Source organism: Gobio gobio (genome assembly GCF_949357685.1).
Source record: "Gobio gobio genome assembly, chromosome: 13".
Classification (NCBI taxonomy): domain Eukaryota; kingdom Metazoa; phylum Chordata; class Actinopteri; order Cypriniformes; family Gobionidae; genus Gobio; species Gobio gobio.
The window spans coordinates 35,790,180-35,806,464 of NC_137106.1; the positions used below are offsets into that span (position 1 = coordinate 35,790,180).

The 16,285-nt window shown below is 37.5% G+C and overlaps 2 protein-coding genes across 2 annotated transcripts in view; both read right to left on the minus strand.

Moving 5' to 3' along the window:
* Nucleotides 1–1,486: 1,486 nt before the first annotated feature.
* LOC307135853 (saccharopine dehydrogenase-like oxidoreductase) lies at nucleotides 1,487–12,612 on the minus strand. Its single transcript, XM_079832550.1, has 13 exons — nucleotides 12,547–12,612; nucleotides 12,042–12,271; nucleotides 10,358–10,470; nucleotides 9,397–9,477; nucleotides 5,502–5,631; nucleotides 5,352–5,401; nucleotides 5,115–5,245; nucleotides 2,962–3,079; nucleotides 2,682–2,801; nucleotides 2,549–2,605; nucleotides 2,352–2,463; nucleotides 2,189–2,270; nucleotides 1,487–2,075 (listed from the first exon to the last, which is right to left on the minus strand). Exons 1-13 carry the CDS (start codon nucleotides 12,573–12,575, stop codon nucleotides 1,985–1,987), a joined length of 1,344 nt encoding a protein of 447 aa, XP_079688676.1. The 5' UTR covers nucleotides 12,576–12,612; the 3' UTR covers nucleotides 1,487–1,984.
* Nucleotides 12,613–13,132: 520 nt separating this feature from the next.
* The window catches only part of cnsta (consortin, connexin sorting protein a), a 43,011-nt gene continuing 39,858 nt past the window's right edge, over nucleotides 13,133–16,285 (minus strand). The window contains exons 10-11 of the mRNA XM_079832551.1: nucleotides 15,414–15,555; nucleotides 13,133–15,322 (exon numbers count right to left, since the gene is read on the minus strand). Coding sequence (XP_079688677.1) covers nucleotides 15,114–15,322; nucleotides 15,414–15,555 — 351 coding nt within the window. The 3' untranslated portion in view covers nucleotides 13,133–15,113. The remainder of the gene's footprint in view (nucleotides 15,323–15,413; nucleotides 15,556–16,285) is intronic.

A 16,285-nucleotide genomic window follows, 5' to 3' on the forward strand; every position in this document is an offset into this window, starting at 1 on the left:
TCCCCCTCATGTCGTTCGACACCCGTCAGACCTCCGTTCATCTTCGGAACACAAATGAAGATATTTTAGTTGAAATCCGATGGCTCAGAAAGGCCTCAATTGGCACAATGCACTTTAGACTCTCAAGAACCATAAAAGGTACTAAAGACGTCGTTACAAAGTCCATCTCACTACAGTGGTACCTACAATAACTTTATGAAGCGGCGAGAATAGTTTTTGTGCGCAAAAAAAAACTAAATAACGACTTATATATTGATGACCGATTTCAAAACACGGAATCATGAAGCTTTGAAGCGTTATGAACCAGTGAGTCGAATCATGATTCGGATCACGTGTTAAACCGCCAAACTGCTGAAATCATGTGACTTTGGCGATCCAAATGAATCATCGACTCACTGATTCATAACGGTACCATAGATTTTGACGCCCAAAAAGCACATCCATATATATATATTTTTTAAACTCTAGAAACTATAATCAATGACTTCTGGTAATGGCTGGACACAAGTTTAGTTCGCAGAAAAGTGAACTCTTAGGTGAGAGTGGACGCCTCTAGAGGTAATAACAGAGGTCATTGTTGATGTATTCACTTTAGTAGGATACTCTCTAAGGACTTTGTCAAGGTGCTAACATTACTGAGCCAGATCAGTTATTAGGGCAGTTGTGGCCTTTTCAATGCCCAGGCTGCAACAACGGCTCTCCTTTTTTTCTCCACCTTGAGACCAGTGTTTTGCTGAACTTTAAAAAATGGTGCGGAAGGCAAAAGCTTGTATTATTTAATCTGTGTCCATTGCAAATCGTGCCGTTTTTAATTCCTTTTCGGCCTAAGCTTCTCCAGGTCAGTACCTCTAGCTTGGGTTGTTTCGCCAGGTGTAAAGTGTGAATGCAGATATCGGATACGGGTCACCTTTAAATAAAAAAAAACGAGTTAACAAATCAGAATTGGGCATCAAGACCTGCAGTGTTAATGCAGCCTTTTGAGTCATTTTGGATGCGCCTTTGGGATTCATGCTCGGACTCTAAGTAATCCATAAAGTCAGTTTATGCTATGCCCATTATGTTTGTGCATATGTACAGCTTAGAGAGGAAGCCATTCCCTCAGCATGATGTAGTGGGTATTGTCTGCAGACAAAAGAGTTGGTGACGTGTATTACAGCCTTTTATTATCATGTGCGCTTTGCGTGTGATGTCATGTATTGTGACAGTATGTATTGTTTGAATTTCGTAATAAAATTATTGCAATTTATACACACTACAAAACACTGATAACAGCATAGACTAAAATATTGATAATTAGGATTTAATAATCAATATTGGTTCATCAGATTGAGAAATCGCTAATTTTAAATCAATATCGTCAACCCAGCTCTTATAATTCGATGCATGAATTAAAGTCATGACATGCTCCATACAGTTTCACAGACAAACAATTAGGCTGTATATGCTTGTACTTTTCCCAGCTCTTAAATACTTTCACCCCAGGATATGATTTGATATATTCTTTATTTAGTTAGAAACAAGCCAGAACGGCATTCTGCAATCTTTCAGACACCTCACAGATTCATTGGTCCCTAAAACATTTTTTCACCCACAATTCACAAATATAACAACTCATGACAATATAACAAAACTATATTTTCTTTCAACTCTAGGTGTGCTTTAAATATGTATTTAGAGATGTCTGCCATCTGTGAGGATGAGCATTTCTGTTAGTGATAAAAACACTCCAACAACTGTCAAATTCCAAACTGAAACACGTGTGATAAAATGGAGGGATTTCAAGAGTTTGTGCCACACTTGTGCAAATTTCTCAGCCATTTGAGCAGAGCGCATGCTAATAAACTCATCCCAGTCAATTGTGCGTAAGCCAGGACACCAAACCGGAAAACAGCAACACTGCGAGATGGCAGAGAAAGCTTCAAATAGCAACAAGATTTCTCCACACTCAAGCAAGCGAATGAATAGGTGCTTCAGAAGAAGGGACTTAAAGAACGGTGAACTGAACGCCGTGTTTGTTGAGGCGGTCGACGAGGGTGGTCTTGGCGAACGTCGCTCCTGGAGTGTACACGCCGCCACTGTGGAGAGTCACACAATAACATACATTCAGGACACTTGATAATACAAACTGCTTATTTAGGATTAGTTTTAAACATGTATGACGGTGACCGGATAAGTTGTCAGAACTCACGTTTTTGGAAGAGAATCGGATTCATTCAACATGGTAATGGCCGCTTGAACCATAGCGATCGGTGTGGCGACATATCCAGCCTCTGGAAAACAAAGGGATGTGAGAAATATGCAGATGCAGCTTTTTATCTACACTGATATGAGGCAGACGTTAATATGGGTACCTGGTCCTTTGACCACAGTGCAGATCTTGGCGTTGGGCTTGCCCTCGGTGGGGTCCTGATCTTCGGTGTAACCCTCCCCATAAAAGACGAAACGGAAAGAGGAGCCCTCCAACTGCAGACATCATATTTAAATGAAGCTGTACATGTGATCATAAAGATTATAGCTGACAGACTAGATGATGACGTGGGTATAAAACCTGTTTTCTAGTTGGACCATCTTTGGAGAAGAAGCCAAATGAGAAAAACTCTGGAAACTGCAGACAATTAGAAAAAGTTATTAAATGCAAATTAAAATGGCCAATATATGGCTCTCACCAAATTATGTTTTACCTTAACAAGGAGATTTCTGCCAAAGCTGAACTTTACAAGGAACCAGAACATCAGTCCAGCGAAGACCAGTTTAAAAATGTTGGAAACACCGCCAACACCAACATACGCCCCATACTGAACCTGTAAGAAACATGTCAGCACATGTCAAAAACACTATTGAAAAAGGAATCTATGAATTACTGCTTTAATCTTGTCGCAGTCATTTTAGTACATCTAATATTTATTTATTTCAGCTTTATTTCAATTAATGAAACCGATATTTAATAGTTTTATAACTTACTGGTGACTCATTGAGTTCTTCATGCAAGTAACGCTGGGTCCTTTTCACCACTGATGGGTCAGAACCCATGAAGGGAATGGCATATTGCTGCACCTCTTTACTATAAAACAGCGAACCCCTGTAGGGACAGAAACTCAGTTTGTGTTGATAACAGACATTTCCATGAGCACATCAACATCTTACCATAACATCACCTATTAAATAACTTAAACCATTTGATAGCGACATTGTGCTGATAATCATAACAGGCCAATCATAAATGTGTAATTTACACTGCGATTTAAAAATTTGTTGTCAGTAAGATTGTTTTTTAATCAGTATGTTTTATTCAGAAACGATGTAGTAAAAGTATTTGTATTTGACTCAATTCTACGACTCCACACCCCCACCAGAAGCCTTTGTTCAGCCAAGGAGCGAAGGCTTGTAGTACCATCACAGAGAGGCAAAAAATCCCTTTCCAGAACATTTGCATTCAACGTTCCCAGCTGGTGGAACGATCGTCCCACCGCCATCCGAAACACTGATTCGTTGACAACATTCAAAAGTCAACTAAAAACTCATCTCTTCCATGAGCACTTAACCTCTTAAAAAAAAAAAAAAAAAAAAACTTTCCAATGTACACGGACTCAGTATTTCAGGCACTTGTTGCGCTCACTCGACTCTTCACGACCAATCACTTATTGTACCCCCAAGTTGTAAGTAGCTTTGGATAGAAGCGTCTGCTAAATGCATAAATGTAAATGTAAAAGCAATCAAAAGTGACAGTAAAGAAATGTATAAGTTATAGGTAAGTAACAAAAGATTTCTATTTCAACTAAATGCTGTTCTTTTGAACTTTTTATTCATCAAAGAAGCCTGAAACACACACAGGTGTATATACACCGATCAGGCAAAACATTATGAACTAATATTGTGTTGGTCCCCCTTTTGCTGACAAAACAGCCCTAACCCGTCGATGCATGGACTCCACTAGACCCCTGAAGGTGTGCTGTGGTATCTGGCACCAAGATGTTACCAACAGATCCTTTAAGTTGGGAGGTGGAGCCTCCACAGGCGCCTTTTTTACAGCCACCAGGGAATACAGTTTCCATGAAAGGTTAGACATGGTATACAACAATGCTTATGTAGGTGGTACGTGTCAAAGTAACATCCACATGGATGGCAGGACCCAGGGTTTCCCAGCAGGCATCAAAGCATCTCACTGTATTTGCCAGCTTGCCTTCTTCCCATAGTGCATCCTGGTGCCATGTGTACCACGCGCAAACCACGTGCACCTGACCATCAGACCAGGCCACATTCTTCCATTGCTCCATGGTCCAGTTCTGATGCTCACGTGTCCACTGTTGGTGCTTTCGGCAGTGGACAGGGGTCAGCATGGGCACCCTGACTGGTCTGTGGCTATACAGCCCCATACACAACAAACTGTGATGCACTGTGTATTCTGACACCTTTCAATCAGAACCAGCATAAACTTCTTGAGCAATTTGAGCTACAGTAGCTCGTCTGTTTGATCGGACCACACGGGCCAGCCTTCACTCCTCACATGCATCAATGAACCTTGACCGTCGATGACCCTGACGACCGGTTCACCACAGTTCCTTCCTCGGACCACTTTTGACAAATACTGACCACTGCAGACCGGGAACACCCCACAAAGCTGCAGTTTTGGAGATGCTCTGACCCAGTCGTCTAGCCATCACAATTTGGCCCTTGTCAAACTCGCTCAAATCCTTACGCTCGCCCATTTTTCCTGCTTCTAACACATCAACTTTGAGGACAAAATGTTCACTTGCTGCCTAATATATCCCACCCACTAACAGGTGCTGTGATGAAGAGATAATCAGTGTTATTCACTTCACCTGTCAGTGGTCACAATGTTACGCCTGACGTAACGGCCTGTTTATACCACTGTACCTTTGTGCACTACAGTTCAAAAGTTTGGGATTGGTACGAAGTCTCTTTTATTCATTGCTCACCAAGACTGCATTTGTTTGAAATGTAATTTATTCCTGTGATGAGAGAGCATGATCTTCAGCGTTTCATCACAAAGGGCAGGTAGAAAATATTCATAAAATCAAAATTTCGACCATTTTTGGTGCAAAAAAAAAATGACATTATAAATGGACTTTTCGAAATACTGCATGTTTACACACCTCCTTTTAATTTTGGCCCCCACCACTGGAAGTGGCTTGTGACCGAACTTCTTCCTGAGGCTCTGCAACTTGGGGCCGTCGGCAAAGCCATAGATGGCCGACTGCCAGGTGCCATCATGGATGCTGCCTCCCTGCGGACACACACAAGAATGTGGGTCATACTCAGCTGAGACTGAAACACAAAGGCCTTTTACTATTTAGAACAGGCTATTAAGGTTAAAACGTCAGAGCACCAACCTCTGGCCCAGCACTTGCAGTCAAAAAGCTCTCAATAGATGTTAGTGTCCCTGGTAATGGAAATTTAAAAATATATATTATATCATCTGTTGTGGATTAAAATAATATAATTTAACATAATATAATGCAATATTTACATGACAAACATACCTTTAAACTGGTCCCTGGTGTAAATGACGCCCATGTCTGCAGGAATGGAGTCAAAACCACAGCTTCCCACTATGTAGACGCCCTTGTTAGCAGCCTGATCGTGGAAGTTTAGCTGCATACTCTCTAGGAACTACAGAAAACAGAACACACACATATATATTTCTGTATTTTGAAATTGTACAATTAAAATAAGAGCCAATTTGCTTGATACCCATCCAGGGTCTTACAATTCATCATGTTATTACCCAGAATATGTCTTTATAATCTTTCATCAAAATAACTTTTTCGGCTGAAGTCACCAAATCATTTTATTCTCATTGCATATCACAGGGGTGACATTTTTTTTCGGGGCAGGTTATGTTCCAGGGTTAGTGTGCTTAAGAGGTATTCAGATGCATGTTATATAAATTCATATAAATAATTTGTTATATAGTTAAGTTATAATATTATATATTATTTCTAAATCACTATTATAACAAGGTAATGTTTAAATGTTAATTCAATTCAAATATATTTATTATTTATTTTATTGTCATCTCACACATGGATCTGCATTCAATTAATTAGCATAAAAAAACAACATAATCCTTACCCTCAGGGAATAAAGATTACTTATTAAACGAAAAGATTGAAAAAAAAAATCGGGATGCGTTTTTTTGGGCTTTTTTTAAAAAACGTGGTTGCTTGTTAAGAAAATATGACAAGCAACTTTGTTTCTTTACATTTATGGTCGCCGTTTTGTCCAATACATTGACTGACACTGTCTTCTCACAGCTAACAGCCAATCAGTGCAATGATACAAGTGCTGTAGTAATTCGTCCTCATACATCCCGCCTCCTTCTCCCCCTCCTTGAAGAAAAATCGCATTCAACGTGCAGGCATGTGACGTTTAAAATGCACGTAATGATAGTCAGTAGACGTAAATAGATGTATACATTTTCACCAACAGGGATGTACAGAGATGGAGAGGGAACAGGGAGGAGAGGCACCTAATTTAATTTGAAAAATATTTCTATAATGTCTACTAATAATAACAGCATGTATGGTTTGTATTTACTTTATTATAAATATGTGGCTATATTGCAGCGCTCCCTTAATGCTCGCCTGTGTCCCAATGTGCATACTATCCATCCTAAATAGTATGTGACATTAGTCATTTTCAATACTATTTAGGGCAGATAGTTGCAGTCTTTTTCACGGTTTGCAGTGTGTGTGTGTGTTCACTACTCACTGCTCCTAATATGTGTGCACTAACTCTGACTTTGGGTTACTATAATTGGCCTTCATGTCACTTTTTCTCTTTTTCCATCTCCAAACCTATTCTGTTCACAGCTGATTAGAGGATATTGCGTGCCCTTTATTACAATTTGATGATTTTTGTAAATTCACGTTTTTGCTTTTCAAAGTTTAAGTTTAATATGTTGCAGGCTTATTTATTGATACAAAATTATTGATCATAAATAATATTGATAATAATAAATCATATAATAATATTGGGCTTGTTTTTGAAGCTGCGGTTGCTTATTTGTCTCGCGAGAGTTGGTAACACTGGTTCACGCTTAACATACTCTGGGTTGGCTGAACTTACTCTCGGACGTGTTTTTGGAACCAGCATAACTCAAGCACGGGTGGACTGGCCATCTGGCATACCGGGCACTTTCCCGGTGGGCCGACGTGCTTTTGATTTTCTGATTGCATCGTTATGTTAAAAAAAAATAAAAAAAAACTCCCCCTAGTTTCTCCTCATTTCTTGTTGAGCCAGGTTGAGATAGCATGCCCAGAAGAGGACAGAGTCAGCGTGAGAGAGGCGGGCAAGATGAGTACTTTTTTGAAGTACAGTATTTAATGTGTCAACTCTCACTGATTCTTGCTTACACATTACTTGGTGTTAGTAGTTTTAAAGAGTAGGAGTTGGTATACATATTCAGGGGAGCAGGACGGGTGGTATTTGTGGTATTATGTGGTGGTGGGCCGGTCTGGGCCAAAATGTCAGGGCTGATTTGCAAGCAACCGTAAGCAAGGTTTGGGTTAATCAACCGGGAATTGAGGGTATATGTGACGGTAAGTTAACCTTGTTTCCTGGGGTGTATTCCCGAAAGCAGGTTATGCGACATACCTGGGTATGTTTAAGAGTAAGTAAGCAGATAACCTCAACTTTCGGTCTCAAAAACAGAGGTAACTTTCAGCAGTGTTTCCCACACATAGACTAATTTGTGGCGTTGCGCCACAGAATCAACACCGGCTGCCACATATTGCGTGTCGTTCTTCTTTTTTTTACGCTATTTAAAACACGCAGCGTATTCGTTCAGCTGCATTTCCTTTCCCTGCTCTCCCTCCATCTCTCTGTCACTCACGCGCGTCTCGCTTTCAAATGACCAAACCTGCTTTTGATATGAAACAAAGTCTAAGCTTTTTTAAGTTTTAATACGAAATTCAAACAATAAATAGCGTTTGGCGCTAATGTGGCAATTAAAGCCAGAAGCGTTGAAAAACAGAGACATGCTCTGATCTCCTGGCGGCGCGTGCGGTCACGTGGTTCACGGAACTCTCAATAGTGCCAAACAAACCAGCGCTGTGTCAATACATTTGAATGGATAGACGACAGCTTCACTATACAGGTGTTTGCAGCAATTTTTGGTAAACAGTACTGCATAGTGTGCATTGATTATTACTTCAACCATATTTACAGTACCATTTATTATGGAGAGTGATGGAGATGCAACATTGTTAACATTAATGTTTTTCTTGTATGTAGCCCTCCTTACACTCATACTCATTGGTGGTCAAATGTGACCATACACCTAAAGTATTTTTCAAATAAATAAATATTTTAGTTTAATAATATTTATTGAATATTTTGAGGAGATCTTTTGGTACTAAATAGGCCTACTATTTGTGCAATAATTATGGTCCATTAATGACCATTTAATGATTTAAATTTTATATTTTAAATTATTTATATTTCAATTAGTGTAGTAATTAAGGTTAAAATAGAGAATTCCAATGCAAAGAGGCAAATTAGAGTCATGTTGTGGCTGGAAAAATAATACATTTAATTTGTTATGCCATGGTTTACCCACTATACCTGTATGGCTCTTTAATAAATATACATATATCTAGTTGCTCAAAAAAGTATTGCAGATCATAACTCCTTACTTATTTTTAGGTTTTGCATTTGAATACATATTTAGACATGATCAAACACTAGATTTCTTAGATTTCACTAGATGTGAAATTTTATAACGTTAATAACTTACATCCTAATATTTTTAATTATACTTATACAAGCACACACAAGTGAATATTAATGAATGCAAGCAAATATAATTTAACCCAAGAAAAGTTTCAAATAGTGCTAAAAAGGCAAACTTATTTTTCCTTATATGTACAGTAGGCTATATACATATGAATTAAGTGAATCAAGTGATACTGAATCAAGATCGAAATCGATATTTGTGCCAATCACCAACGCCAAATACCCCCCTCCCCCTCAACCCCCGCCACCACAAATTGGTTTCTAATCTGTGGGAAACACTGTTCAGGGTATGCAAGTAGCCATAGCAACTCACTCTCTGAACATAACCTGCACACGTCAACAACACCAATGCCAGCTGACTCTGCGTGTTCCTCTCAAACCATTGGTAGGCGAACTTATGAACTTTTTTTAATGTATTTTTTTTTAAACAACGCACGCTGGAGATCCGGCACAGTGCCGGAAAAATGTAAGCCCTGATATCGTGTTTCAATCAGGAATATGTCACATCATGGAAGTAAAACAGATTGTGAATGCTTCATGTTGACTTTAATATTGTTCTGATCAATGCCTGTTTATAGATTTATTGTAAATGTTGTAAATGTGATAATGAAATGGGAACAAAGTGTCAGGGGAAATCACCTGTGGTTCTCCAGAGATATCAATGCAGTGTGCTCCGTTCTCCACACAAGTTCGGACAACAGGTTCACCAAAAAATCTATACTGTAGAGAGAGAGAGAAAGAGAAAAAAAATATATATTTATAAATCAGATATATAGAATATATATAGAGAGAGATAGAGACAGAATTTTTTTTATACTTTTCAATCTTATCCACATAAATATTAAGCAGCTAAAACTTTCCAACATTGATAGTTAATGTTTGTTGAGCATCAAATAATCATATTAGAATGATTTCTGAAGGATCATGTGACACTGAAGACTGGAGTAAAGATGCTGAAAATTCAGCTTTGCCAACACAGAGAAATATTACATCTGAAAATATACTGAAATAGAAAACCATGGAAGCTTGTTTACGTCACTGACTAAAACAAATGTCATTTTCTCTCACAATTCTGGCTTTTTCTCTCTCGCAATTGCATGACAAAGTCACAATTAGATATAATGTCAAAATTGCAGGATATAAAAAGTCACCATTATCTTTTAAATTGTTATATTCTGTGGCTGAAACAAAGAAAACAGTTATTTAGAATACTAATATTTTACAATATTACTTTTTTTACTGTATTTTTTAATCAAAAATATGCAGCATTGACAAGCATAAAGACTTTTGAATGGTAGTGTAAATGAACAATTATTTTATACAATTGTATAAAAATATCTGAAAAAACTTAAACAAAACAGTTCTTACTATTTAGACAAACTGAGGGAGATCATCTGAGGTTCAATGTACAAACGTAATTATCTTCTTCTTTTTTTTAAAGGGCAGAATTGCAAAACCACATATAGTCACAACGTTATCAGTCTGATGTAGCAAGCTGGGTAAACATGAGGCCCTTAAAATTTCAATAAGTAATTTATCAATAGCTTGATGTGTGATGACCAATCATATATAATGCTGCCAATACAGTCTGCGTACTTACTGGTCCCACACAGCTGAGCACAATGACCGCCTGTTTGCACATGGCAGCCAATGAGTCCTGATCGCTGACATCCGCGATGAGGATATCTACCTCAGACTTCAACTCTGGTTTACCTGAGGACAAACATTATAAACATGACATGATATCGCACATACACTGTAATAATGCAAAGAGTGCTGAATTATGTCACATTTAATGCAAATCTTTATAATTATAATGAACTGCATAGATGCAAATTCAGTAATATGACATGCAGTTTGTCCACTAAGATCAAGTAACTTCGACCATAAGAATCCTAAATAGTTGTGTCGTTATTCATTGCCTAGATTAATTCTTGGTGAAATCTAAATATAACTGTGAGCAAATGTTCTGTTAGAGCCAATCCATTCAAAGCTACATGATTAAAGGCATGGAATATGTCACTGGAATATAATTTTCCATCAGCTGTTCAGGATTAATTAAACCATCCCAAAAGACCACCGTGACCAAAGAGTCTATTGTCTAACAAAATGCATGTACATTATCCAAACTAAACAAAGAGGAATCTATTTGCCGAAGCAGAACAGTATCAACCATTACAGAAAATCAGTTCACTGGCGAATGCCACGTTGTGGGTCAAAGGCAAGTCCAATCCAATATAGTTGGGTCACCGCAACCCTTCTAACACTTTCACAGCTTTGCCAAGTTTAGAATATTTCATCTAGTACTTCTGCTAAATGGATAACAGAATTTGTTATCGCAGATATTCTCACTAACTCAATCTGTTCAACAATCCTGTACACATTTAAAAGATGCAAAACATGAGTAAATATCTCTGGAGTAAAAAAAAAATTTTTTTACAGCCCCTCAGTTAAGAACCAGTATCATAAGTGTTATTTTAGTATTATTTATGCTATTATGGTATTTATTTATTCGACTAGTTAAGTGATTCAGGGATAGACATGAACCGGCTCTTTTAATTCATTCAAATAAATAATATAAAACTACATAAATTATTCTTATTAACTGTATTACAAATGTAAGAAGGATACATAAAAACATGCATTTTAAAGTTGCTGTTCTACAGTCAGTACACAGTATTTAGTTCAATTACATCAGAAATACCTTGTAATTAAATTACAGAAAAAAATATGAGTAATCCCTAACTTTACTTTTTTCAAGGGAAAATTAATTTACAGTAACGTTACTAGTTACACCCAACACTGATTATATTAGTTAATTTTAGTTATTTTAATTTTAGCTTTTGTTGTTGTAATTTTAAAGTGCTTATGTCATTGTAATGTGTTTTATGTGTAATATTACCATTTATTTATTTAGTTTTAGTAGGCCTACTATTATTAGTAGTACTAGTTTTTGGGTAAATGTAAAATTAATACAAAATCAATGCATGCACAGCTCAAATTCCATGATAACCAAAGTTTTGGCTAAAATACCATAGTCCCTCCCTATAGTAGTCATCCAACATTAAACCAGACAGAACCAGAAACCAGACAAGAACGTTGACAGTTTGAAAGACAGTTTGAAAGAAACCTAACTTACTTCAATAACTGTAACGTTAAGCACTATGGTATTTTTTATTTTTTTGCAGACTATGGTTAACAGGAAGATTTCTAGGTTTCAAGCGTTTAGAACAGTTTTATCAGTTCACTAAATTAACTCAAAAAACAGAGGTGGCTTCACGCACCGAGAACTCCGGCGGCCTGCTCAACAACTTTCTCCAGCTTGGTTCTGTTCCTGCCAGCCACGGCCCATTTCAAACTCCCCTTGGGACCCTCGGATGCGTTGCGGGCCACCTCCTCCACCACAAACTGTCCCGTGAAACCCGAAGCGCCGAAGATGATGATGTGGTAGGGTCTGGCGGATGAGGTGCTGAACGCTGCCATGGCGCGGTCGAGATGATGGTCCGGACTGATACTGGAAGAGAGAGACAGAGTGGGATGAGCGCGAGGAACACCTGACAGTTGACAGTTGGGCAACTGACTGGAGCTACTTCCGTAGCTGACGCCTTCGACACGAATTTCATTGAAGAGGATCATCAATGCGCAGCTGTTTATGCGCACCTTCTGAAATAATCGATAAAATGAGGGAGGAAAATGGATACCCAGGCGAGATTGAATTTAATAATTATGCATAAGGTATTGTGACCACAAAAAAGCACGCGTAATCAAGCAAAGATATTTTGTATTTACCAAATATGAATTGCGTCGATGATACGCATGCGAACTTCACAACCGTGCAATACGTCGCATCTCCTCGTTTCTGATTGGTCTACTTGGTTTGTGGGCGGGGTTTTGGATAAGAAGATTATTAGATTACTGTATATTTTTTGTTAAATATTGTTCACAACCATTTATTAATAGTTTATGTTGCTTACATAGTTATATGAATGGAATGTGAAATTACAAGAATTAATACACAAGCAATATATCTACATAAATTTAGCCTATCTACTATTTTTGTATTGTTTTTAGTCAGTCAGCATAAAATACTACTAACAAAGTCATTTTCTTCTGCAGTGTGACTAATTTTCCTAGGATATTTAACAAAAAAATTTAATTTCCTGATTTTATTGATCAGGAATTGGAACTTGGAGCAAGTTATTACATTTCAACAAAATATTCTAAAAATGTATTTATTTTGGTATAATGTGCACTCATGAATAGTGCACAGTAAATACCAGGAATGTGTATTAAGAAATGTTCCTTTTAATTTGACCTTGATGTTAATGATTAATTTATAATGCATAACTTCATTCAAATAATGCAAAAACACATTCAGTCCCAACAATAAGATTTATTCAACGGGTATTTTTGGTCGAAGACATCTCATTGCATTTTCCTTTAAAATTTTCTCTCGAGACAATAACCAAACAGATTTGAACCATACAATTAGGAAATACAGCAATCGTCACATATACACAAAATCAAAATTAGGAAAAACAAATATAGGTTTCAAATGGTCTCTGTACAGACAGTAAAAGAGTGCATGCACCAGAACGTGTGATTCTAAAAGACTTTGTTTTGCATTAAATAAATACTGAAAACTCACACAGTAAAAGACATTCAATGGTCATCTGAACCAGCCAGACAACACACAAATAAAAAAAGAAAAACAGAGAACACAAAACAAAGTTTTACAGTTCCCGCCAAGTACTTTCATGCACTTGAGCAGAGCACAGCAAACTGACAACTATGTGTTGAATCTACACATTAATTTAACTTCAATTACTGCAGACTTTACCATAGTAAGACTATGCCTCAAAAGGAAACATAAAAAAAGTTCAAGACACAGATTCGGTAGAATAAACACAGGATGCACTTATGACAATAACCAAATACGAATAAAAGTGACTTATTTAACACAGGAGGTCATGTTATAATAACAACAAAACAAAAAAAACTAGTATTTGAACACCATGATTACAATAAGATTATTAACAATAGACATGCCTGAGCAAATGATATTAAAACCATAAGACATTCTCGTTCTAGTACCAATTTCATCATAAAAACTTTCCATAGGTAAATAATAGTCATATACTGGAGGCAAGACAAATCCTAGTTACCATAGTTAGCAATTCATTTCAATGGGGAAAATGAAATATTTAATAGATTTGGCTATTTTTAAAGTCACCATGAAATCAAAACGACAATTCTTGTTTGTTTGTTAAATGGAATTTTGCAGTATTTATTATAAATGATTTATCAGTGCACATCACAATTTTTTAAAGTCACGTGCCCTCATAATCTTTAATCAAAATAACTTTCCCTCCCTCTTTCAGTGACATCTCTTCTTGTCTCTGATGATGCGTTTACTGGCGAGAGGGCGGGGCAACCTGTCACTCATATGGGATCGACCAATAGAAAACCACAATGATCCCCGCTGAACGCGATAGGGCTAGTTTTGATAACCTTGATTTACGTCACAACTTTCATTTCATGTTGACTTTAAAAAGAAAAAGAATTCTGAAAGTTTGTGTGTGGATTTCAAATAAAGAAGATTTTTTTCCCTCCACCATCTAACTAAAAAGAACTTTGAATTCAAGCAAATTAGTGATAATATAAAAAAAATATTTATGCAAAGTAAATTCAGTCTGAGGGTTTGTGGTTGATGCTGCTAGTTTCAAGTATCAGACTGAAGTTAAGAAAATCTATTGATTATTAATAATCAATATTAATGAATATATCAATGCTGTGTTAATGATCAAATCTATCAGGAAATTCTCTATTTTTCTATACTAATTAATGGGCAACTATAGTAACTGGGATATGCCTCCTTGCTGACTATGATCTATGTACAGTATCTATATCTATAATTCCTCAATATACATGTATTGCTTTCATGTCCCTATAAACATTTTTCCACAAGACCATCCAAGCCCACCACAGGAGAATGCTACGTCCAGGCTACAGATGGATATGTCCATTATTATATCTTCAGTACCACGATGGTCATTTTTGAATGAATAAAAGACAACTAAATATTAAGATCTGAGATTTAAGACTTTAAAAAAGAAGTCTCTTCTTATGAGGTTCAGTTGATGGCAGTAAACAGTGGGCTACTTGAGTCAAAAACTGGCCAAAGTGTGGTTTCCTGTGACTTCCAGGGGCCGGGCGTCCCCTTTAGGACCTGACAGACGGCTCTGGGCTTCTTCCACGTCAGCGTGACTCAGCAAAGGCCTTTTTATGAGGATTTCTCAGCATCAAAGATCATGGAGGCTACCGAGAAGAAGAAACTACTGCCCTTCATCGTCCTGCTATGAGCTCGGGGACAGCCAGTGTTTGAGCTCGTCCATTCCCCTCTGCACCCGTCCGATGTAGAAGTCCATGTTATGGGAAAAGTCTGTGCACACACTGGATTGGGCGTCACCGAAGGTGCAGTAGAGCGCAGTCCCGCCCACACTGATCACCACTGTAGCCAAGCACAACAAGAGGAGGAGCAGCCAGGAGTCTCCGCCCACCTCGTCTGCATAAGCAAATCAGATAGAATCAGAACATGATCAATGTGAACGCTGCAAAAACGAGTCGAGTTTTTAGAAAACAATACCGGTTCTTACCGTTGTCCAGGCCTTCGTCAGGTTCTCGGAAACGGACCTTCCTTTTAGAGACGGGTTTAGAGGCAGCAGGGGTAGAAGTGTTGGCTCCTTCCAGAGAGACTCTTCTCTTTAAGATAGACACAAGACCAGCAGCTGGAGTGATCTGAAGCACAGAAGACAGGTTATTGAGAAAGATTACTGTGCTCAAAGGCTTGGAACGAAGATCTCATTTAATTTCCCACAAAAATGAGGACATACAAAACATACTTTAACCACTAGATGTCACTATGGGCTGAGTGGGTGATACATCAGCTTAAAATATAAAATAAAGTGTTACAAGATGTAAGATTTAGATACATAAACGTATTGCTTTTGTATGTAAACAATAAGCTGGTTTCTGGTCTTTGACTGCCTGGATGGTGTAGTATGTAAAATATGTAATCTAATTGTGTCAGATTTAACAAGAAAAATATTTATTGGGATTTACATTAAATGTATAAAAATTCAAAAACATTTTGTAGAGTGCTTATTTTTTGTTCCCTAAATTCTATATAAATACTAAACCTGCATGCAAATTTAGAACATTTATAATTATAGTATAATATAATAATATTTTATTTTTATGTTAATAAAAATGTATATAAAAGAGAGTATTTTTAGTTTTTTTTTAGGTAAATCTTAGCCTGGTCCTACCAGACTCTCGTACATTTAATTTGTACAGAGAGTCTGGCCACTCTCCATTGACAAGCGTTAACTTCCTTGAAGGCGGGTACTCTGTTGAAGTTTAAAACTATTGGATCTGCCCAGAGCCACTCTGGATCTGCCATAACCAATCGCTAACGTTTGGTCGTGACACGTCATCTCAAACTAGCGCACGACATCAACTTCATCGT

Coding starts and splice junctions, on each gene's coding strand:
- LOC307135853 (XM_079832550.1), bottom strand. CDS start 12,575: ATGCGTATCATCGACGCAATTCATATTTG. Junction 9,478..10,357: donor TGCTCAGCTGTGTGGGACCA/GTAAGTACGCAG, acceptor CTCTCTCTACAG/TATAGATTTTTTGGTGAACC. Junction 2,606..2,681: donor GCAGAAATCTCCTTGTTAAG/GTAAAACATAAT, acceptor AATTGTCTGCAG/TTTCCAGAGTTTTTCTCATT.